Genomic DNA, 21,936 nt, shown 5'->3' with positions numbered 1-21,936 from the left:
TGAGGAAGCAAACCAACGGTATTGTTTGGGGTGGGAGGCCTGGATCAGCACCATGAATGAGGTTCGAGAGCCCAACCCATCAGCTCCGATGGGCGAGAATATTGTTGGGCTCCTTTTTTCACAGAGACTTCCCAAAGTGTGCAAATTTCTTCCTCCATGTGACAGAATGTACTTATGATTTGAGAACATTCAAATGAGGGAGAATCGTACTGACAGACTCACCCATCCAGGCAGAAGGCTTTGACTTCTTACAGCTTCAAAACCTTGGCTTAAATCCCTGCATATTCAGCGGTGTTTCGGGGCTGTGGGGCTGAATGATGATCCCATCTCATTTATTTCCTGAAACGGGTGGGATCTGGGTTCCGATTCCCCACTCGCCATGGGCATCACTGCACACAGTTACGAAGGATGCAAGAATAATTGTATATTGGACATAAGGCAAATTTTAAAACCCTCATATGCTTCCTTTCCCCTTTGAATTTTGGAAATCTCCTTTCCACCTTGAAGGTGAAGAGGTTTGGGAGCTGGAGTCAATTCTCACAAATGTCCACCTATCTGGGATGCTTGTAAAAAAATTAAGTGAAAACCGTGGACAAATCTGAGACCTGTATTTGGGTTTTTTTAAAAAGGAGATTTGTGAAGCTCTGTTGCAGGCATGGATCTCTCAACAGACCTGAGGAAGGCCACCAGAACTGCCCTGTGATCAGCAGCACGGCTGAGACCCGTGACTTCTCAGCTTTGACATTTGACCCTTGGAATTAGCATTGAGAAATTAGCTAATAGGAGAGTGATGCAATCCAGATGTTCATTAGCTCCTGCGTTCCCTCTCTGTTGGAGATCAGGCCATCCTCATTTCTGCTCTGCTGCCTCAGCCTTCTCGCCTCCTCACCTGCCTCTTCCATATTTAACTCAGGTGCTAATTAAAGAAGATCCACCGCCTAACTTCATGGCTTCACAGCTGAGTCTCTGGAGCGCCCAGAATATGTTTCTTGCCTCTTTTGGTGCTAATTGACTGTGAAAGTTAGCAGTGTCATAATTATTCAGGAGAAACAACTGCTGGTATGTTGGCTCCCCAGGGACGAAGCGGATGAGAAAGACTCTGTCTTTTGGCCGGACGATCCGGAGTCAATGGTGGCAGTTTGCCGAGTTACACAGTCCTCTAGGTCTGGTGGAGCTGACCTGGGAGCAGCAAAGGTCCAGCGCGCTGGAGACTGAACCCTCTTAGGCCAGCCTCGGCAAACCCAATCGAGGGGGCCTTTGCGGTGTTGTTTTTAAGACAGCACGGACTGGCAGCTGAAAAGGAAGCCCAAATCATTTAGGAGATGGTGGTTTCGTTTGACTAATTGCCAAAGAAACCAAAAGTAATAGCGTGGTTCAGCCATTAGAGTCAGAGAAGCATCAGGGAACCAAGGTTGGGAAGCCGTACCAGTGGACTTGCCAATATCCAAGTGAAATGGACAGATTTCTCTCATTGGTCCTCCAAGCTGTGATCGATGGGCACCCTTTGAGCAAAATGCCACTGGGAAGGAGGTGTCCTTTTCCATGAGTTAAATAAAGGCCAGCTTAGATTCCCCTGGAAATATCACCCTTTATGTCCCATCACGATTGGGCCTTCAAAGGCCAGCTCTGTGGTTTTCCCGAATGGCGAGCCTTGTTTGGGAAGGAGGTTCGCGGCCTCTTTTGCCCCCAGGCACAACCCGGGAGGGATCCGAACACCAAGGATCCTGGCAAGTTGTGCAGGGTGGTGAGGCAGGAGATGGGTGCCCGCCACCTGTTTCTATGGCAACAGAGCCTTGAAATGAACACACCACGACTTCAGCGGGCTTAAGTTCTTCTCTTCCCCACTGACAGGGGCTGAATTTTTGTGTTTCGTCTTTGCGAACAAACCCGTTTTTTTAAAAGCGAGACATGGGAGGTTTCTTTATAGGGAAAAGAATATCTTCCTCCTCCTCCTTCTAAGCCCACTGTCTGAAATATTTGCCTTTTTGAGCTTTGGAGGACCGATTCAATGGGAACAGGTGAAGAACTGGAGCATGCCAAAAACAATAATTGGAACAATTAATTGGGTTTAAATAGAGCCCCTTTTTTTAGGCCAGGAAGGCTTTGAAGGAGTTGGGCTCTCAGGTGTGGTCGAGAGGAATGCCCGGCCCTATCAAAAGGTCACACACAAAAAGGGGAGGAAGAGACGAAGGGGGAGAGCTTAGAAAAGTTGATCAACTTCCAGAAAGTTTTTGCTGGACATGAGGTTTTCCGAGACAGACTTGAAGAAGGTTACTTTCTAGAGATTTGGGAAGGAGGTCGGGGTGGGTGGATCTCTGTGTTTTACCCTTCTCCCGCTAAAGGTAACCTCGAGTCCTTTCAAGTCCCATGAAAGAAATGGTGAAATCTGCAGAAAATCCAAGCCATGTGGATCATGTCATTTCATATACGAATTGGTTGAAGATTCTAGTCCTCAAGCTTTCACATTGCTTAAATTCTTGTTGAAATTGAGCCAAAAGGAATTTTTCTCTGTACCCCCCCCCCCCGGCAGCTGAATTCAACAGGAACAGCTATGCCTGGGATACAACCTTCCAAATAAGTAAGAAATTCCTGTTCTTTCTCACCCCCCCCACCTCTTCTCCTTGCTTCTTTTCCATCAAAACATGCCTACATTTTCAGATTTCTTCAAAGGCAGCATGAAAAGAACTGAAGATTTAAAAAAAATAATGAGCAAGAATGCAAACTTGGCAGATTCTGTGTATCTTCGTTAAGCCGTAATTGCTTAACATTTTTGAGTTGGAGGCGAGGGAAACAACCCAAAGGAACACTGATTAATGTAGCCGAAGCAGGGGATCTAAAACAGGGACCGTTCTGTGTAAACAGCCGCCATTTGGGATCCTTGCTAATGACCCTGTTTCTTTGAATTCCTTTGGAATAAATTAATTCATCCACCTATCCACCAGAAAAAAAACACATTCCACCCCCGTTGTTTTCCTGTTGGAGGTAAGGAATTTCACATGCGTTTTGCCAGGTCCTTGTGTTAAAAAAAACCACAGTTCAGCTTTTGGCAGATCTGCTCAGAGGTGAAAATCCAAGCCAGTGGGGGTGAGACTTTAGGTTTGCGATGTGCGATGTGCCTGTTGATGTTGCTTTAAATACACTTTAAGCAAGTGTGCTAATTAGTCACAGGGGTAGGTGCAGATTTAGAAAATGTTCAGCCCTTTTGGAAGCTGCTGTTCCACTAGACACTTTGCGGGAGGCCGATAGGCCCCCGGCCAGCGGGAAGGTTTTGAGATAGAATTACTATGAGCCACTGCCCACCTGTTCAGTGGGCAGGCATGATGGGCATTGTTGTCTGACACATCTTGGGGGGGATCCAGGCAGAGAAAGGCTGCTGCAGATCCCACTGGAGCATCATCCTTGGCAAGCTGTGCTTGAATCAGGGGGCTGATCTATTTAATTTGAACATGGTTTTGCTGATAATTCCATTTGTAAGCAAATTTAAAAATCCCCCTGAAAATATGCTGTTAGAGATATGCTTTAATGGCATTTCCAGGTGTGCTTTACTCAAACGATTACTGAAATGTGTATTTCCTCTCAGAGTATATTGAGCCATTTCCACAGTTGAGGGGTGGGCTAAAATCATTTGACAACTGGGGAATATCCAATGGAAACCAAGACATATGTGGATCATGTCATTTCATGTAGGAATTTGTCAAAGATCTTAGTCCTCAAGCTTCCATCATGTGAACTTCTTGGAAGGGGGAAAGGCTTCGGATTAATGTACCTTGGCTGCCCACAGGTCTTGCTGGGGAGAAATATGGATAATATTGGTGCACGCTGTTTCTGCTCTGCCACTGGCAGGAAATGTAGCTTTAATCTCATTCCCAGCTTTTATATGAAAGGGATTCCAAAATCAGAGTTCTCTCCCTGTCCAAAAAAATTATAAAGGACAATATTTTGCCTTCCAAAACAATGTGTCTGTGGAGGGCAAGGGGTTGCTAATGGCCACTATTCTTTGCCATGTCAGCTGAAAGGTCACATATTACAGAATTATCTTATTTAGGATTTCTCTTGAAGCGTTTCTGCATTCAGTACCCCTTGATCGTGTGATTTTTTATGCTGTAAATCGCTTCAATCCTGCAGATCGACACGATAAGTCAATGCACACTTCTTGGATCGGAGAGCGCGTGAGCCCAAAGGCGATCTTGGGGCTGTGAGGCAAAACTGCACGGGTGGGATTTAAAGGTGGAAAGATTCCTCGGGGTTTTTTTTTAAGCCTTTCCACCCAGAATGCTAAAGCGTTTCCCAACAGCTGTTGTGCCAGAAAAGGAAGCCAAGGAAAAAGATGGAATCACCCATCGGGGAAGTGGATTGTGACCTCGAGAAAGGGGGGGGGGCTGAGCTGTATCCGCCGAGGGGACCCGTGGAAAGGGATTTAAAGGTGTGAGTGAGGTGATCTGGGCTTTCCTCTGGGGGGGACTTTGGCTCTCGTGGACCTTTCCTTAATTGTGAGACGACAGTGCGGGCGCTTCTCCTCCCTCCCCCTGGAAACATGTCTTCTAACGTGGATCAAGGAAATGTCTGAAACGAGTCATCTCCTGAAACCCTTGAGCAAATAATGTATTATTCACAAGAACGTGGCTGCCCTGCCAATAATGATTTTGTTCGCTGCCTTATGCTGGCAAGGATTCTGGATGCTGCCTTACTCATGGCATATATTATTAAGCAAAGAGCTTCTCCCACGGCGGTTGTGATCGCTGGATGTATTTTGTAGTTGCAGAGGGCTCCCTGGCCGAAGATCTGGGAAGTTTGTCCAGGGGGTGGGTGGCGGGCAGGACTCTGAAACCAGAATCTCTTGAAGAGAGGGAGTAAGTGAAGCTGCAATGCTCAGCTGGCTGGAAAATCGTCCCAGGGCTTCTCACGTCTGTGATTCGGGGATTTTTGTTGTTGCTTAGTCGTTTAGTTGTGTCCGACTCTTCGTGACCCCATGGACCAGAGCACGCCAGGCCCTCCTGTCTTCCACTGCCTCCCGGAGTTGGGTCAAATTCATGTTGGTCGCTTCGATGACACTGTCCAACCACCTCGTCCTCTGTTGTCCCCTTCTCCTCTCGCCTTCACACTTTCCCAACATCAGGGGCTTTTCCAGGGAGTCTTCTCTTCTCATGAGATGGCCAAAGGATTGGAGCCTCAGCTTCAGCATCTGTCCTTCCAGTGAACACTCAGGGTTGATTTCCTTCAGAATGGATCGGTGTGTTCTCCTTGCAGTCCGGGGGACTCTCAAGAGCCTCCTCCAGCACCACAATTCAAAAGCATCAATTCTTCAGCGGTCAGCCTTCTTTATGGCCCAGCTCTCACTTCTATACATCGCCACTGGAAAACACTCAGTGTTTCACCCAACTTTGGGGGTTTGGCCTCTTTCTCAGGCTTCTGGGAAGGAGAGTCGGTGTTGTTTTTCTAGGCTTTGTGGTCTGTCCGTTCCCTGCATAGCTCCGCAGGTTGGAGCGCCTTGGTAGAGAGCTGGAGGCTGGGAGCTCGATTTCCCACGGTGTCCCATGGAAGAGACGGCAGCCAAGAGGGGCTGCGGGTGGCTGATGGTGTTGGGGGGCCGCAGGCAAGCTGCAAGGGAGCCCGAGAGCACGGCCAGGAGGAGGGATCGGGAAAGAGCGCCTGAGAGCTTTAGACTGAGAACACTCTCCAAAGGGGGCCTGGAGCTGGAATCAGCTTGATTGGTGGCACATCATTATGGTTTATACTATAAACCACCTTCCCTCAACTTAATGGGTCTGGAGGTGTGGGCTGGCCCCATCCTGGCTGTCCTTCCACAAGCAGACAAAGACCGTTCTCTTCTGGCTGGCTTTCCTTTCATGACTGGCTGCCTGAGAGGGTTGTTCCCCCCGCCTCCACACCTGGGTCGTTGTGCCTCATTGCCTTTAAAGGTGTTTTTAGTATTGATTTTAATTATCATTTTAAAACCAATAATTGTTTAATTCTTTTTAAATATTTGTTTACTTACTGTTTTTAGCTGGGGCATAAGTGGGATGTGGTGGTGCTGCAGAAGCCTCTGTGCTGGAAGGTCGGAAGACCGAGATCAAATCCATGCGACGGAGGGAGCTCCCGTCGCTTGTCCCAGCTCCTGCCAACCTAGCAGTTCTAAAGCATGTAAAAATGCGAGTCGATAAATAGGTACCACCTCGGTGGGAAGGTCACAGCGTTCTGTGTCTAGTCGCGCTGGCCACGTGACCATGGAAACTGTCTTTGGCCAAACACTGGCTCTACAGCTTGCAAACAGGGATGAGCACCACCCCCTAGAGTCAGACACGACTGGACTCAATGTCAAGGGAAACCTTTACCTTTACCTTTAAGTGAGATAATCAGAAGTCTGTTTCTGATCTAGGCCCCTGTGGTGTGCCTTTTGTTGGAACCTGAACTGGAAGTAATTAGTTACAAGTTACTTGTAGTTAAATCTTTCTCAATAACAAAGCTGTATAGTGGTACCTCGCAAGACGACGACCTGCTAAACGATGAACCCGCATAACAATGACTTTTTGCGATCGCTATAGCGATTCGCAAAACAATCATTCCAATGGGCGATTTTCACTTAACGATTTGGTCCGTGCTTCGCAAATCATTTGTTCACAAGACGAGGATTTCTACAGCTGGTATCGGCTTCGCAAAATGGCTGCCCTGTGCTTTCCGGACCCATGCTTCGCAGGACAGCCATTTTTACAGCTGATCGGCGCTCACAAAATGGCTTCCCTATGGGCGATCTTTGCTGGACGACAAGGTATTTTCCCCATTGGAACGCATTAAACGGGTTTCAATGCATTCCAATGGGGAAATGGATTTTGCATGACGAAGATTTTGCTAAACAGCGATTTCAATGGGACGGATTATCATCATCATGCGGGGCACCACTGTAATTAAGTTACAGTACAGCTGTAACATAATAAGGGATAACATCACTCCTTTGGGTAGTGTACCTATAGCTTTTAAGAGTTGTTTTTGTAGTTACTGTGCTGGGTGGCCTCTCTTGGTGACAGAGGAGGGATACTGATACGGTTCCTGTGTACCTTGTGGGTGCTGAAGTGATGGAGGGGGAGTGTTTTCTACCTGACGCCAGTGGATGGCAGCAGCCAGACATGTCTTTTAAGAAAGTAATTAGAGCTAACGAATTTCATTCCATCTGCAAAGTAGGAAAGTAAAGAGTTATGCTTCACACGGCCCTGCCCAAGGACGTAAACAGCACCCAATTACTTGATGCCCAATCGTGTCGTTGCCTGCCTCTCCGTGTTGCGGCTGTCCCGTTAACCCAGTTTCTACCGACACCTTAACAGTTTAATCTTTGGAGCTAATTGACTATATGACTCGAATGATTCAGAGCGTTAATTTCCCTAGAAAGTCTTGAAGGCAACCGGGAGCGTACTTTGGAGAAGTGGGCTAATTACCTCCCCTCGGCTTCTCACTGCCCTCTTCCAAAGCTTGGATCGGTCGACGTTGACCCAGCTCAAAAGTTGGTGTCCATGGTGGCACCGGCTGAATTTGCAACGTGGGTCCAAATGTCCAATTTCTGTCTTCCATCTTGGTTGCCCGCGAAGGTGATCACGAGAGGGGAAGAGAGACGGAGGTGGCCACGCTGGGAGAGAGAAAGGATCCCGTGGGCCAAAGGGGTGTTTCTAGAGTCGAGATTAGAGAAGGAATACCTGGATCTCTCCATTCCCATGTTGTGCCCTTTCCCACGTTCATCTCCATCATCTCCATCAGGTTACAATCCTTTCTCAAAGCCTGCCTGGGCCATCCGCGTACTCTTCTTTATGCAGATGCGGGTTCGCTATCAGTTTTGTGCAGAATCTTCCCTTATGCACATTTTCATGTCACAAAATGCAGCGAAGTCCCCCTAAAGGACAGCGGTGTGTTGACTTCCACATGGAATTGGAAATAAAAATTCTTCCCCTGGTCCCCACAGGCAGCTTGAAAACAGACTCGCCCAGAAAGCACTGCAGACTGGATTTTAACCCTTGAAGGGGTTATTATTTTAACTAATGCACATGCAAAGACAGGGCCCAAGTCTTAGATCTGTGTGAAACAGCGTGTGTGTGCGCATTATTCCCCCCCCCTCCCCGAAGATAATGGATTTTGTAAAGTGGCCACTGGAGACTGGAGTCCCTGAGAAGCAAGACGTGAGTTCCTGCGTAGCCTCCATCTCTCCTTTCATAGCCCAATCTTTTCTTGGGGTTCCGTCATCGGCGTCACATCCCAGCCATCCAGAAAACCCTTCATCGAGTGAAATGCAGGGTGGCCAGGTGGCTTTGGCTGGTGATCCCACATGGAACAGAAGTCAAGGCCATTTTGATTTCTTGTTCCCCACTCTACGGCTGAAGCCCCTTGTTCCTCTAGCCTAGAATCTGAACAGAGAGGGTACGAAAGGAAAAGCAGATGAGGAGGGGAGAGGAAAACAAACCTCCCACAAGCAGCACCGGAACCTGAAGAGAAGCAGAGGCTTTTTTCCCCTCCCACACTGCCCAGAAATATTGTCAGCTCTCATTTTGGTCTGAAATGCTTTCCTCCCAGTTTTTTTTCCTCTTTGCCAGAATCCAGCTTGTGTGGGTGTGGGGTTTCCCACTCCTCCATTTCAAGCACTGTTTCCTAGCACGGGCCATTCAGCTCTCCCCTGGGTTCCTGACGGCCAGCCGGCTCCCCTTGGATCGCGGCTGGGAGCAGCTGCCGAGAAGCCACGCTTTCCTATCAGCTCCGTCCAGCTGTTTGCACACTCAGATGAAACGCCCCCCTTTTCCCCAGCTACCTGGCGCTTTGCTTTTCCCCACCCGGTGCTTTCCCACTGCCTGTTTGCGGTAGATAATGGCACCAGGGCATAATCGGACCGGGGGCCCTCACTCTCCCTTTCCCTGGGCTGGAAATTATACAGTCCAGGGTGAGGAAAGGTGGCCAAGAGCCTTCTCTCTCTCTCTCTCCCTCCCCGGCTTTTACATCTTGCCTCTCAGTCGTTAGATAAGCAGGACCACCATCTTTTGACCTCTTCCGCTTCCTAAGGGAAGTCGGGATTGCCAGCCTTGAATTTACAGGGCTTTATTATTAGTTGCTTTATATCATAAATTTATTCCATCAAGGGATGGGTGGGTGAATGGTTTTTCCCGACCCACAAAGATTGCTCCCTCTGAGATCTGAACTCGGCCTGTATTATTCATCGGATAAAGGTTGGGGCCCTGCCAGCATTCAAAGGGCCTGTGGTTTTTCTGTATGAAAAACATCTGTGGCTCTCTCCAGATGACTTGCCGATCCTCTGGACTACACCTCCCATCTGCTGCCATCCCAGGGGAGCAGAATGATGGGAGATGCAGTCAAGCAAAAACTGGAAGGCTGCGTATTCCCCCAGCAGGAAGAAGCTCTGCCCTCTCTGTCCTTCACATTTCTTCACACGTTATGAGTAACTGACCTCCGGCCATCAAGAGGTCTTGCAAACGCAAGCCTGTGGCTGCCTTTATGGGGTCCTTCTTCTTCCTCCTCCTCCTCCTCTTTTCTTGTTGCCTCAGCTTCTCCCGGCATCATTTCCAGGGAGCCTTCTCCTCTCGGGACATTTCACGAGACTGGTGCTCACAATGGCATCAAACCTTTCTCCGTATTACGCAGGCACCTCTCTTTTTTTGCATGGAGGAGGATACCTGGGATCAACCCCTGGCATCCCCAGGGAAGGCCTGGGAAATCCTTCCATAAATTGTAACATTTCCATACTTACAGACAGCGGATTTGTACATGCAGTCATTTATTGGGACTGCCTTCTCGTGTCCCAGGGACAAAGGGCCCGTGTGAGGTTTTATGGTACAGGTGCTTGAATATCTTCAGCGACCAGGGCCCCTGGGTTTGGGGGCCCAGAGGGCCAGAGCGGCTCCCCCTTTCTTGCTCCACCTCAGGCAGCAAAAAATCTTAGGCAGTCCTTGCATGTCAATGCCACAGTTGATTTGTAGAGAAGCGCTCCATCTGTACCTAAGAGTTTCATAAAAAGTCAATTAAGTGGTGGATGAATTTTATCCTCTCCTCCCTCCTTCGGCTCCATGGTTTCATAAATTCTTTTATAAGGTGGGTTACAATATATAGTTACTCCTGGTGTCAGCCTTGGAAGAAGGCGCTTCCTTTCTGTCTGGGGTGCAAATGGCATCTCCAGCCCCCCCTTCTTTTTCTCCCTCTCCCCCTCGTACCTGCACACTGTATAATTTTTTTTCCAAGGACAAACGCCCCGTCTTCTCTAGCCGAGCTTGGCTGGAGTCTTTCGGCCCCTCCAATAAGGCCCATTCCCTTTTCTAACACTTTTCATTCCCTCTCCTGTCCTTTATTTCTCTTCTGTTAATAAGGAGCGCCTTAATGAATCTCCTTCTGCAAAAAGGGCTTTGTGGGCAAAGATGATAAAGGGCTTTTTCTTTCCCCACCTGCGGGAGAAAAACAGAAGAGGGAGTCGTTTTGAAAAGCCTATTAGAGAAAGCCAGTGGGATTAACGAAGGCTCTTTTTTTTTTTAAGCCTGGCCTTCCCTTAGATAGGCTGGGTAGCTCAACCTGGCGTGCGACCATCTCATCTCGTCCCAGGGCAGAGCAGTCTTTCCCCCCCCCTCTGGTGCGCTAGAGAGAAGGCGAGGAGAGTTCACGAGGACCTGCTGGTGGCTCCCCAGTGCTCTTTCTAGGCTGGGCCAAGGATCCCGCCAGAGGGCTGGGAACATCCAGATCCAGCCGAGCCGGGGAGATCTTCTGGATCCAAAGAGGAAGTTCGGGGTAGCCTCGTTGGGGGGCGAGCTGCCTGCCTAGGCGGCTGTGGCCCCCTTGGTGCCTTCTTGCTTACCACCCAGATCAAAGGACGAGGGAAGGGAGGGTGACATCTTTTCGCCCTTGTTGAGGCTTCTCCGTTCCTCCCGCGTTCAACTGCGGTCCTCACAGCGGCTGAGACGGAAGCCGACTGTCACAACACAGTGAGTCAGGAGCGTCTTTCTGATGCATGCTGGTAGAAGTCAAACTGAATGAACTGATTGACAAATTAAGTTGCTTATGAGAGTCTCTCAGTGGCTGAACATTAATTGGTTCCAATTATTTAAGAATTCAAGGTTAAGGGGCGGGCGCCAGCCTTCAACCTGGTGCGCTTGTTGGACTCGATGCCGTTACAACCCGCTCCTGTATTTACTGCTATTCCTGCCTCTTCACCCCATTTTTCTCCTTCATTTACCTTCAGAGTTTCTGTCTGTGACGAGGACAAGTTCCGCCATAACGAGTTCATTGGGGAAACGAGGATCCCATTAAAGAAGTTGAAGCCCAACCAGACCAAGAAGTTCAACATCTGTCTAGAGAAACAACTACCGGTGAGTGAAGCTGCTGGCTTTCGCACATAGTCTGTCGCAGCGGATTAGGGCCGCCCTCAGAGGGCAGAGCCGGGGGGGGGAGGCTGGTTTGGGGGGCTTTTTTGGGGGGGGGTGAGATTTCCAGCTCAGAATCCCCTTAGCCTTTCCCTAAAGGAGGCTTTCTGAGCTCGGAAGCTCCTCCACGCGAAAGGTGACTAACGGGTTAGGGTCCCCATGACTTGACCAACCACACCTGACTATCAGGTTACGGACCCTCATCGTCCTCCCCTTCCAACTGCACAGCTGCTCATACGGCCCTTTGCAATTAGCCTGTTATGGCCACTTTAGCTTTCCTTTCCTAAAAAAGAAGGGGGGGGGAAGGCATGTTTGCAAGCTGCTCTGATTATCAATTCTAGGCGAGAGAGAGAGAGAGAGAGAGAGAGAGAGAGAGAGAACCGCGTGGGAGGAGAGGCAGCCTGGCTCCCAGGGGACGAGGAGGAAGCGGGCAGCAGGCTTTGAGCAAAGAAGGAGTAACAAGGCGCTAACAAGCCGGGAACGTGTCACGAGGAAGGCGGGCCCCCTCTTCCCCCCACGGCCAGCTGCAGGAAAGCCTTGATCAGGCAGGCGAAAAGCCTGGGTAGCTCTCCTCTCCTTTGCCCACTCTTCCCCACCCTTGGCCAAAACACACGTTCCCCATTTCACCAGACTAGCAGCACCTCGGTGGATTTAATTTGTGGTGCAACAGGCTGGAATTCAACAGGTGGTGCTTCCCCCCCCCCCCCAATTTCTCCACATCTCTGGCCTCTGTGCTTTGCTTTGCCTGCTGGGCTTTGTGGCTCTCATCACAACTCTTAAAGTGCTCTGCCAGCTCTTTTTCTGGGCCATCTTGCCCCCCCCAATTCCCAGGGGGATATTTCGAACCCATTTACAAAGAGGGAGCGACGGACGGCATCCTCCTCGATGAGCCTGGAGGTTCGGCGGTCGTGTCTCTAGCCCAGAGGTTGACCCGAAACGAATGCCGGTTTAATTTGACCCTCCTCTGGTGACCTGAGCAAGCTGTGATGGGGAGAGGCAGAGCCCTTTTGGCGCCTGGAACAAGTGGTAACACTCCCCCCCCAAAAAAAGTTTAAGGAATGTGCCTCCCCCCACCCAAAAAAAGAGAGAAATGATCTGTTTTTGAAAAAAGGAGAAGGAATACGGGCGGGAGGCGCTGCCGTTTATTCTCCACCTCTAGATTTTATAATGCCCTGAATTCTGGTACCCTCGGGCAAGCCCCTGCCTGGGGAGAGGATGATGCTCAGTGCCAGAGGCTGTGCTTCCCATGCAGAAGGTCCTGGGTTCCATCCCCAGCATCTTCAGGTAAGGGCAGGAACGATCCCCTGCTTCGAATCCTGGAGAGAGGTGTTGAGTTAGACAGAGAAAGAGAGAGAGGCCAGCAGTCAAGGTCGGCAGAAGGCAGTATCTTGGGTTTCTAGACAAAGCAAGACGTTTGTCAGAACCTTGAGGACTGGAATCTTTGTTTTGTGCCTGTGAAGACGCCAAGTTTGATCCCCTGCATCTCCAGGTAGGAAATACTGTACAAACTCGGTGAGGGGAAGTCGGTACAGGGCAGCTTCCTCTTTATATCAGACCTTATTTGGGAAATGTAAGGATTGGAATCATCCTTTGCCAGAACAGCGGAAGGGCCCACCTGCTTTGCATGCAGGAAAGTCCGCGGGGTCTGCTGCCCACCCCTGGAGATGATGCTGCGCTTGATGGGCACTAACGATCTGGCTCGTTATACGGTTCCTTCCTATGATCCTGGTGGAGGCCGGAGGCCAACGGTGGACGAGGGAGAGGGGCCAGCTCATGCCAGGAGTTTGGGCTGCAGTTAATCAGCGCCTCTCGCTCTCGCTCTCTCTCTTTCTGGCCCTCCTGCCATTCCCTTTGCTGGCGGGCGCTCCCAGCTGCCTTTAGCTGCCACCCCCGACAGGCAGGCAGCCCGGTCGTGCTTACATCTTTCTCTCTGCATACCTCTGTCGCTCTCCCTGCAGATAGACAAAACCGAAGACAAGTCCCTGGAGGAGCGTGGCCGTATCCTCGTCTCTCTCAAATACAGCTCCCCAAAGCAGGCCTTGCTGGTGGGCATCGTCCGCTGCGCCCATTTGGCTGCCATGGATGCCAACGGCTACTCCGATCCCTACGTGAAAACGTAAGCGAAAAGCAACGCCCCCTGCAGAGGGGCTTCGATCTTCTCTCAGGGGCACCGTGAGAAGAAGGGACGAGCCGGTTCCCCAGTCTGGCTCCTCCTGGTATTCAGGTCTCACACTTTTTGGTACATTCACATCAACCTGGGTGGAAATGAAGTTCTCACCAGTTCCTACAGAATAATTGATACCTCCGTATCGTATAGGCTATTAGTTGTAGGCTATGCAGTTGTAGATTAAAATCCGACAAGCAACGCCAGCCAAAAGAGTTCCCTTCCCTGCCAATCCTTTTATGGGATGGCAAGGGCTGTTTCCCCCCCCCCCTCCAGTTGGGCTTCCAGGCCAAAAGGTACGTGTTTTGTGGTTATTATTCTGACGCACAGATTGTACCTTTTTACTGGGTGGGCAGGAGTCAGTTGGCTCAAAGGGGGGGGGGGGAGGAATGCAAACTTTAACTAATTTCCCCTGAAGGATCTAAGCAGAATTGAAGTCTACTTGCTCTGAAAAAGTTTGAGGCCCTTTCTTTTTTCCTTTCCCCACCGTTGTATTTTCACAATGGAGCTCAAGATGGCTCTCCCCCTTTTCACACGGTCCTCACAACAGCCCTGCAAGGTAGGTGCATCTGAGAGAGAACAGTCGCCCCATAAGTGACTTTCATACTCAAGGTCTGAAACCTTCAGTTTTCCAGTCCCAGCCGAACATTTCGCTCCTTGATTACACCCTAGGTTAAATGGAAAAGGGGCAGCTCCCAGGATTAAATACACACACCCCCACTCACAGCAAAACAAGGCCTCAGAGAGCAATGAATAAGCTGCTCTAATAAAACGGGGGGGGGGGGGGATGAAAGGCTGTATAAAGAAGATCTACTGTAAAAGCCCAGTAGAGTTAATTTTTTTCCCAGAACAACCATAAATCAGCATCCTTGCTGTTTAATTAAAAGCTCAGGAGGAAAATACTCGCGCACAAAAATAATGGTTGTCATCCTGTGTAATGCAGGCTCACGTGAAGACGGTGGATGTTAGCTCCCAAGTAAATATGATTGTTTTTGAAAAAGGCAGCACACCTTCCTTTCTATCGACTTTTGGGAGGGGGGGGGGGCAAACACAACCAGATCAAAACAAATTCAAGCTAGATGTTGGTTCGAGGCATGATTAAAAAGACAACCTCCCCCCACCAAACCAATCGTGGAAAACCAGGTCCAACAAATTTGGCCGGAGGAGATGGCATTTCAAAAGAAAAATGACAAATCCAGGAGGATCCCCATAAATGTGTGGGCAGGGAATCGTGCGCCCCACAGCGAAAAGCTTGGGCTGTTCATCAGGTGGGTGCACAGGGCAGTTCTTATGGCACCCTAAAAACATGATTTTGGGATGCAGACTTAGTCAGCAGAAGGAAGAGGGAGAGGCGTCCAAATGCCATAGGCGTTGTTTATTTATATATAATCTGTTTGGGATTTCCAGTTTTTTAAAAAATTATTATTATATAGACAACAGAATTAAAATCTCTGCTCAAGTGTCAGACGGACTCCTTTCACGTCAAAGCCTTTAAGATACATTCTTCCTTTTCTGGGCTCTTCCTGACATATCAACTTTTTTAAAAATCATTTTTTCACACTTTTTGGGACTCAGACGGACTCCGCTCCTCCTCCGGGCATTTGTTTTGGCCATCTTTCTCCTGTTCCGGCTGCCGTCTTGATCGGCTGGCCCTGGGGAGCCGGGTGATTGCCGACCATCTGTGGACGAAGGCCCAGAGAGAAGAGGGACGTTTTCCACTATGAGAGGGAAGGAGGACAAACCGTTTCGCCTTGGAGCCAGTTCTGCCCGCTGCCGGAACGGCGCACCCGGCCCAACCACCTGCTGACAACAGATGGGAATCTTGTCATCCTTCTGGAATGAAGCAGGAATTCAGACGCTGGATCCGGGATCCGCGTGGCATCCAACCAAGCTGGCAGGCCTCGAGTACCCATGCCATTGCCACGCTTTGCTTCTGCTGGGGAGGAGCGACTCAAAAGGAGGAACAGCCTTCAGCACATCCACCGATCTGCAGGCCAAGCTAATCCTGGGAGCCGATGCGCTGCCGTGATTCAGAGCAGCTTCTCACTGCGAGAAGAGAAGAACGCGGGAGGAAAAGGGAAAGGGTAAGTGGTTCTCTCCTCAACACGGAGGGATGACGAACCTCTCTGTTTCCCTTTCGCCGATTCCCAGTTTTTCGTTTGCTTTGGGAACATGTGCTGTCTTGAATTCAGTGCTACCTGCATCTATGAATGAAAAGGAGGATGCCGCCCTGCGTACCTCGTTCCCAATCCATGCATCTTGGGGTGGCTATTTTGATCAAGGTGCACAGTTGGGGGAGGAATTTCACATCTTTTTTTGACACTTCCTTTTCAAGCGGTATTCACCTCTGGGGTGCACATTCCCTTATTTTTTTTCCATGCATTTTTTTTTTAATTGAGGAACTTCTTTGCAAACTTCAGAAAAGTGCAAACCCTGAAGGGGACTGGAGTATCGGTTTGCAACTGAAAAACTATGTCCAGTTACTTTAAAAGGCAAACCAACTGAGATAATGCTCTCTTTTTTCTAAGCTGGTCTCTTCCTTTTGCTGGAGCTGGTCTATCACAGGGCTAGCCCTTTTTGTCTTGTTTTCTCCTCAACCTCCTGTGATCTAAAGGTAGACTTCGCCTGCATTTGGAAGATCTCTGCAGTTCTCAACCACCCTCAGAAGTCAACTGCCTTTATTCCTTCTTGGGCGCCATGTTCCTGAAGTCTCTGCTCGGTACACCGTCGGCTCCTCTCCGAAAGCCTCGTCCTTTCAAGGCTTTGTGCTTCATCCCTGGCTGCCCCCATTATGCTCAGCGAGAGATAATTTTTTTTAAAAGGTGGAAGCGGGAGGCTTCAACAAAAGGAGAGCAAGCCAGAGAGAACACGAGGTGAGAGGAGATGGCGAAGGAGAAAGCGGCAAACGTGGCCGTTGTTTATCGCACACCTAACGAGGGTGGAAAGTTTTTGTCAGAAACACGGAGTGGGGGTGCTTGGGGGTGCCCCCAAGGCTCAGCGTGGTGATTTCCAGCAGCGCAATGGCAAGTTCTGAAGCACAGGCCCTCAGCATGACAGTAATTTCCTGGAATAATGTTTAAATGCTTTACTTTAACCTCAAGTCTTCCATCCCAACGGGTCTTTTGTAAAGCCAGTGGCTCTTAACTACTCAGTCCAAACTTATGGGGTGGGATTTGGAATTAGGTTATTCCTTTCTGGAAAAGAGAAAAGAAATTGTGGGCAGAGGCTGACCCAGTCCTACCTCCTTCCTTGGAAAAGGAAAAAAAAGATCAGACTAGATGTTTCTTGGTTGACGGAAGCCAAGCACTTATAATGTATACGTATATGGTGTGGCGCAACATCTCCGCATGTCTGTCTTCAAAGAGTACAAAACGGAGGAGGAAGGAAGGGTGGCTCGCAAAGGAAGGAAGAGGCGGAAGGGACATGGAGATCTCAAGGCCTCCGGGGGCTTCAAGCTGGGGCCGCCCTACAAAAGTGGGAAGCCCGCCCTAACGTCCCTTTGGGGAATCCAGCAGCCATTCGCGCCCCTTGGGCAAGCCTGCTAGCCGCCTGGCTGTTGTGCTCTTGCAGAATAAAGCCGCAGAAAGCGCAGGATCACAAAACCTTTATTCAACTCGTACTTTCAGGAGGAGGTCCAGACTGTTGCTTGAGGTTCAGGAGGAAGGAGTTCATTCTGGTCGGTGGCATGAAGTCCAACTCTGGAGGAAGGAAGAGGCGAAGGCTGGGGCCGCTCAAGGTCTGGGCACTACTGCTGGGCGCCCTTCACCTGCCAGAGGTGCCAAATCGGCACATTGGCATCCCCTTCTTGGCCCGAAGGGCACAACTTGACTCACCTGTTAGGCCTCCGTCTCCCGGGGTTTCCAGTCGAGGCTTTAGGCTCTGAAGCAGCATCTCCGCATGTCTGTCCAGAGGCTGGCGTGTGAGAGGAAATGGAGGGATCGGGCAGGTGGTTGACTTTTCAGAAGATTCACAGGAGGGCAGGAACATCGCTGTGAGTAGCAGAGGGGTCTGGCCGGTTTTCCTGGGGTTGGGCCTCACCAGGAGAAATACCTCAGCCGCTTTCAATGGCCGGCCAGCCTTCCCCATGCGCTTCTCCCCGCCTCGCTCTGAAACACCTTTCTGATTCTTGGATAGAGGGAATTGGGAACCAAATGGTGGTCGGGGGGGGGGCAGTTCAGCCTGGCGAGACCTTGTGTTCTTCTTTTCTCTCTGTTGCCTCCTTTCACTTTTTCATTCTGTTTGCTCTGCCTCACAAAATTAATTGATCTCATTAAGATATGCAAATGAGGTGGCGGCAGCTTCAGATTGCATTTTCTTACAAGTGTGGGCGTCTCTCCCCACATCTCCACCTCCCCCTTTTGATTCTTCTTTGAAGAGGATGGTCACAAGGTGAAGCTCGGGGGGCAAAACACCCTTCAGGTAGTGCCAGATCTTCATCATCGAAACAACTACAATTGTATTTTTTTTCAGATGATGCTCATGAGGAATCCATTCTGCCTGTTTGCCATTCAAAGTGCCTTGTGCACAGCACTGGTTGGCTAGAACCAATGAGTCACTAACTACTCCTTCAGGTGGTTGTATATTTTGCCATTTCCAGCAGAAGCTGCCTTATAACATCATCTAGCTCAGTATTATTGACACTAGATGATCCTTGGCAGGAGAAAGGTGCTAATAAACCACTAGACAACGCTGCCTCTGCATCGTACCCCAAGATGAACAGCCTTGCATTTCAAGTCCTTTCTTCCCAGATCCAGGGAATCTCGCAACGTCTGCGAGTCTTTATTTAGACAGAATCTGTATCAAGACCAGGACACTTGCTTACTCTCGCACCTGAGTGGCTGTGTTCAAAACAAGAAGCCTGGCTCTCTGCTTCCCACGTGGGTGATGGGTAATTATTTCCGTGGCTGATCTTGAGGAGGAAGGGGGAGTGGAGGAAACAAAAGTGGTGATTAGATTTGGAAACCTTCTGGGAAGCTGAGCTGACTCACAGTTCAGGCCACAACAGCTGTTGATTTGTAAGCTTACTTCCATGTGAATGACGGTAACAGTAGGTATCTTCACAGGTTGCCGGAGCTGGGCTGTGGGTCGCCGTCCACGGTGAGCCCACATTAAAGATGCAAAGAATACTTGCTAAACTCCTTGTTCTAGCCAATTTATACCATCTGAACACAAGAGGGGCCACGTCAAGGAATTTTGGGACCCCGTGGGATTCCTTGCCTCTTTGCAAGAGTGAGACAGGAAGTATTTCCCCCACCCACATCCTTTTTAAGTCTTTGCATTTTGTGCAAAATGTCTCTGCATTAAATTGGTGCCATTTCCCTTTGGGAAGCACAGCAAAGTATGGCAGCCATTCAAAAACATGCAAATAACCCATCCCGTGCTTCTAGTTCTTAGAAGTCCGTGAAACAAAGCGGCGGTGGCTGTTTTGTGCAAATATCCTTCTTGCAAATGGGGGAAAAAAATCTCACCAAGACTGAAAAGCCATTATTGGGAGCAGGGGCAGGAATTTCTCATTCTTACACAAGAGGAGGAGACAGGCAAAGATTTATATTCCAGCCCCAGAGAAGGGATAGGGAAACCAGTTGGTTTCTGCTTTTTCCTGTGTTTGAATGTTTTTAGTGTCAAAGTCTTTCTATCCCAAATATGATTTGTAAATTTTGGCAATGTTTTCTTAAAAATGAGCTTTAAAATGAGATGTTGTGGTGTGTGCGTGCTTGTGTGAGGAGAGGTGGCAACTGTAAATCAGCAGCACAAAGATGGGTAAATAAGGGTCCCACTCTGGAGTTAATTAGCAAAGCCTCAAGCCAAGAGAGATGAACCTCCGGCCAGCAGGGGCTCCATCTTACGCATTTGATCTCGGAGCCCACTCAAAACACCCCTTTGGTGTCTCCCTCTGGACAAAATCACAACCGGCTGCTGACAAGGGATCAGATCCCTGCCAAACCTCCTGAAGGCTCTTGGCCGCTTTGAGCAGCTGGCAACCAGCAGGACCGGGGGGGGGGCATTTTCTGGACAACTCTTTTGTTTTTCATCACCAGTGGTTCTTGGGACAGCTCTGGGGGAAAGAATGCCCCGCTCAGAAACCAGTTCCCCAAAACCATGAGCGGCCGCCATATTCTCCGACATTGCTGCTTTTCCTGGTGTGTGCGTGTGTGTGTCATTTTCCTGGCAGGATCAGCTTGATCCCCAAATCCATTCGTTCCATTGCTGTGGGGCCCCTCCTTGATGGCTGGACCGTGTCTGAGTGCCAGAACGGAGTGTGAAGAAAGTCCAATTATAACCAGCTGACAAGAGATCGTAGAGTAAAAGGGGGGGGGGGACCTCTCTCTGCTGGAGACCCCAAAGAGCCATGACTAAAGCAAGCCAAAGGTGGGGAAGGCTCCAGCCCTCAAGACGTTTTGGGCTATAATTCCCATAATAGCCCTGCTGGGCACCAAAACCCAAAACATTGGGGCGGGGGGGCAAAGTTTCCTTCAGCTCAGGGCTAGGTGGATAAATTATCGGACTGGGTGTGAAGCAGCTGTGTTTCCCTCCTCCCACATAGCCTTGCCCCCCCCACCCCAGTGACTCGGGCCAAACAACTGCAATTTTTGTGATATCACAGAATAATGCAATAATACCTCTTGAAAGAACCCAGGTCCTGATGTCTGCCCTACATTTTGTTTAATGCAAGGCCTTTTCTGCTTTGATGACCGTAATTGGGTTTTATGGATGGAAAAGCATCATCCATAACCCAGCGCGCACCTCCGTCTTTGGCTTGTTAAGTGCTTCTCGGCTCCATCTGCTTATTCTCCAAAGTAACCCAATTGCCGGCTCTCGGCTCAAGAGGGGCCGTCCCCCAACGCTGGGCAAGAGGACCAGGAGCAGCACATACACCCCCCCCCAAAGAGGAGCAGAGGAGGAAAACCTCAGTGCTAATTATTACTGATGCCCTCATTGCTGTTAATAAGAGCGACAAATATTAACTTTTATCCACATTGCACGTTGGTGAAGTAGGAATACAGGGCACAGCTTGAAGGCTTAATTGGGAAATTAGATTAATGATAAAAATGGACAGCAGAAGAAGGGAGCACTCTTAAGTGGTTTTAAATGATAGCCAGGTTTTCTTCTAACGAACTAAGGTCCGTGCCTCTCTTCTCCTTTGGTTGCTTGATCGACACAACAACCCTAGGAGGCAGGCCGGGCTCAGAGACTGTATTTTGGAGGAAATGCAGACAAAAATGCATCTATTAACGGGGGAAAGACCAAAGAACGAGTGCGGGAAAAATCCTGGTCATGGCAAGTATAGCAGGGCAGCCTAATTATAAAAATGTTTTTAACCTTAGAAAGGCAGCTGGAAATATGCAAGCATTTATATATATATATATATATATATATGTTAATTCTGTTTTAACTCATGACGTGGATTCTGGTTGAGATGATGAACGCTCACCGGGGCTCTTCTTGCAGATACTTGAAGCCGGACGAGGACAAAAAATCTAAGCACAAGACGGCAGTGAAGAAAAAGACCCTGAATCCGGAATTCAATGAGGTCCGTTTGCTTGGTTCCTTTGCGAGGGTGGAGACCTGTTTGAGTGAGAGGGAAATGGAGAGGCTCTCAGGCAGGCGGAGACTATTTACTGAGCTGGATTTGCTGCAAACTCCTTGAAACAGCCACTAAAGCTGCCTCGGATGCGCCAATACCCAAATTCTGACACGGTCTGGAGGAGGGGGAACTCCTTAAGAGCAGCAGAGGATCGGGCTTTGCTTTGGCCCGAGGACCCAAGCGGGTTCTTCATTTGCAAAACGGGACTCCTCAGCCGCCCAAGTCTACCTGAATCCCAGCTCTGGAACTCTTTTGACGTGGTGCCAGCTTTCAGGCCGGCTCTTCTGTGCTGTACAGTCCTGCCCCCCCCCCCGGAAAGTGATCAGTTCGGCCGTGCTCCTGCCAGGGAGTGGCTGCCCCCTTTCCCAGGCCCAACCACGACGGGCCAGATTCTTCTAGGCAGCCCCTGTTCTGGCTTCACGTCTGGCCTTTCTGAAACCCACCAGAGCCGGGGATGGAGTGGCGGGCGGTCCTGACATCCGGGCCGGGCGAAGCATCCCCCTCTTGCCTGGGGGTCTCCTGAACACAGAAGAGATGCTGAGTTGTTTAATGCATGGCGACTCCATTTTTAATGGCTGAGAAAAGAAAGAGGTGCTTATGGAATGCCCTGCCTTATGTGCCCTGTAAGGTGGGTGGGTGGTGCACCCTTTGCTCAGTAACTTCCAGCAAGAAAAGGTACTGGGCCGGCCCTGGAGGAAAAGGAATTCATTACTGATAACGAGTTGCTTGGAACGAGCTCTTTACTTCCTAAGTACAGCACAGCTCTCTCTCTCTCTCTCTCTCTCTCTCTCTCTCTC

General features: G+C 49.6%; 1 protein-coding gene and 2 long non-coding RNA genes across 3 annotated transcripts in view; 1 reads left to right on the top strand and 2 right to left on the bottom strand.

Moving 5' to 3' along the window:
- DOC2B (double C2 domain beta) overlaps positions 1 to 21,936 on the top strand; it is a 70,373-nt gene that overhangs the window by 44,534 nt on the left and 3,903 nt on the right. Inside the window, exons 5-7 of the mRNA XM_020809051.3 lie at positions 11,210 to 11,336; positions 13,349 to 13,506; positions 21,004 to 21,085. Coding sequence (XP_020664710.3) covers positions 11,210 to 11,336; positions 13,349 to 13,506; positions 21,004 to 21,085 — 367 coding nt within the window. The remainder of the gene's footprint in view (positions 1 to 11,209; positions 11,337 to 13,348; positions 13,507 to 21,003; positions 21,086 to 21,936) is intronic.
- LOC140701757 (uncharacterized) lies at positions 95 to 11,210 on the bottom strand. Its single transcript, XR_013538092.1, has 2 exons — positions 9,434 to 11,210; positions 95 to 8,384 (listed from the first exon to the last, which is right to left on the bottom strand). It is a non-coding gene; the product is annotated as an uncharacterized LOC140701757 (long non-coding RNA).
- On the bottom strand, positions 18,822 to 21,918 carry LOC144584068 (uncharacterized). The gene is made up of 2 exons (XR_013538094.1): positions 21,583 to 21,918; positions 18,822 to 21,120 (listed from the first exon to the last, which is right to left on the bottom strand). It is a non-coding gene; the product is annotated as an uncharacterized LOC144584068 (long non-coding RNA).

This window comes from Pogona vitticeps, chromosome 7, assembly GCF_051106095.1.
Source record: "Pogona vitticeps strain Pit_001003342236 chromosome 7, PviZW2.1, whole genome shotgun sequence".
Lineage (NCBI taxonomy): Eukaryota > Metazoa > Chordata > Lepidosauria > Squamata > Agamidae > Pogona > Pogona vitticeps.
The sequence above is the reverse complement of the archived record's forward strand: the minus strand, read 5'-3'. Positions and strand labels throughout refer to the sequence as shown.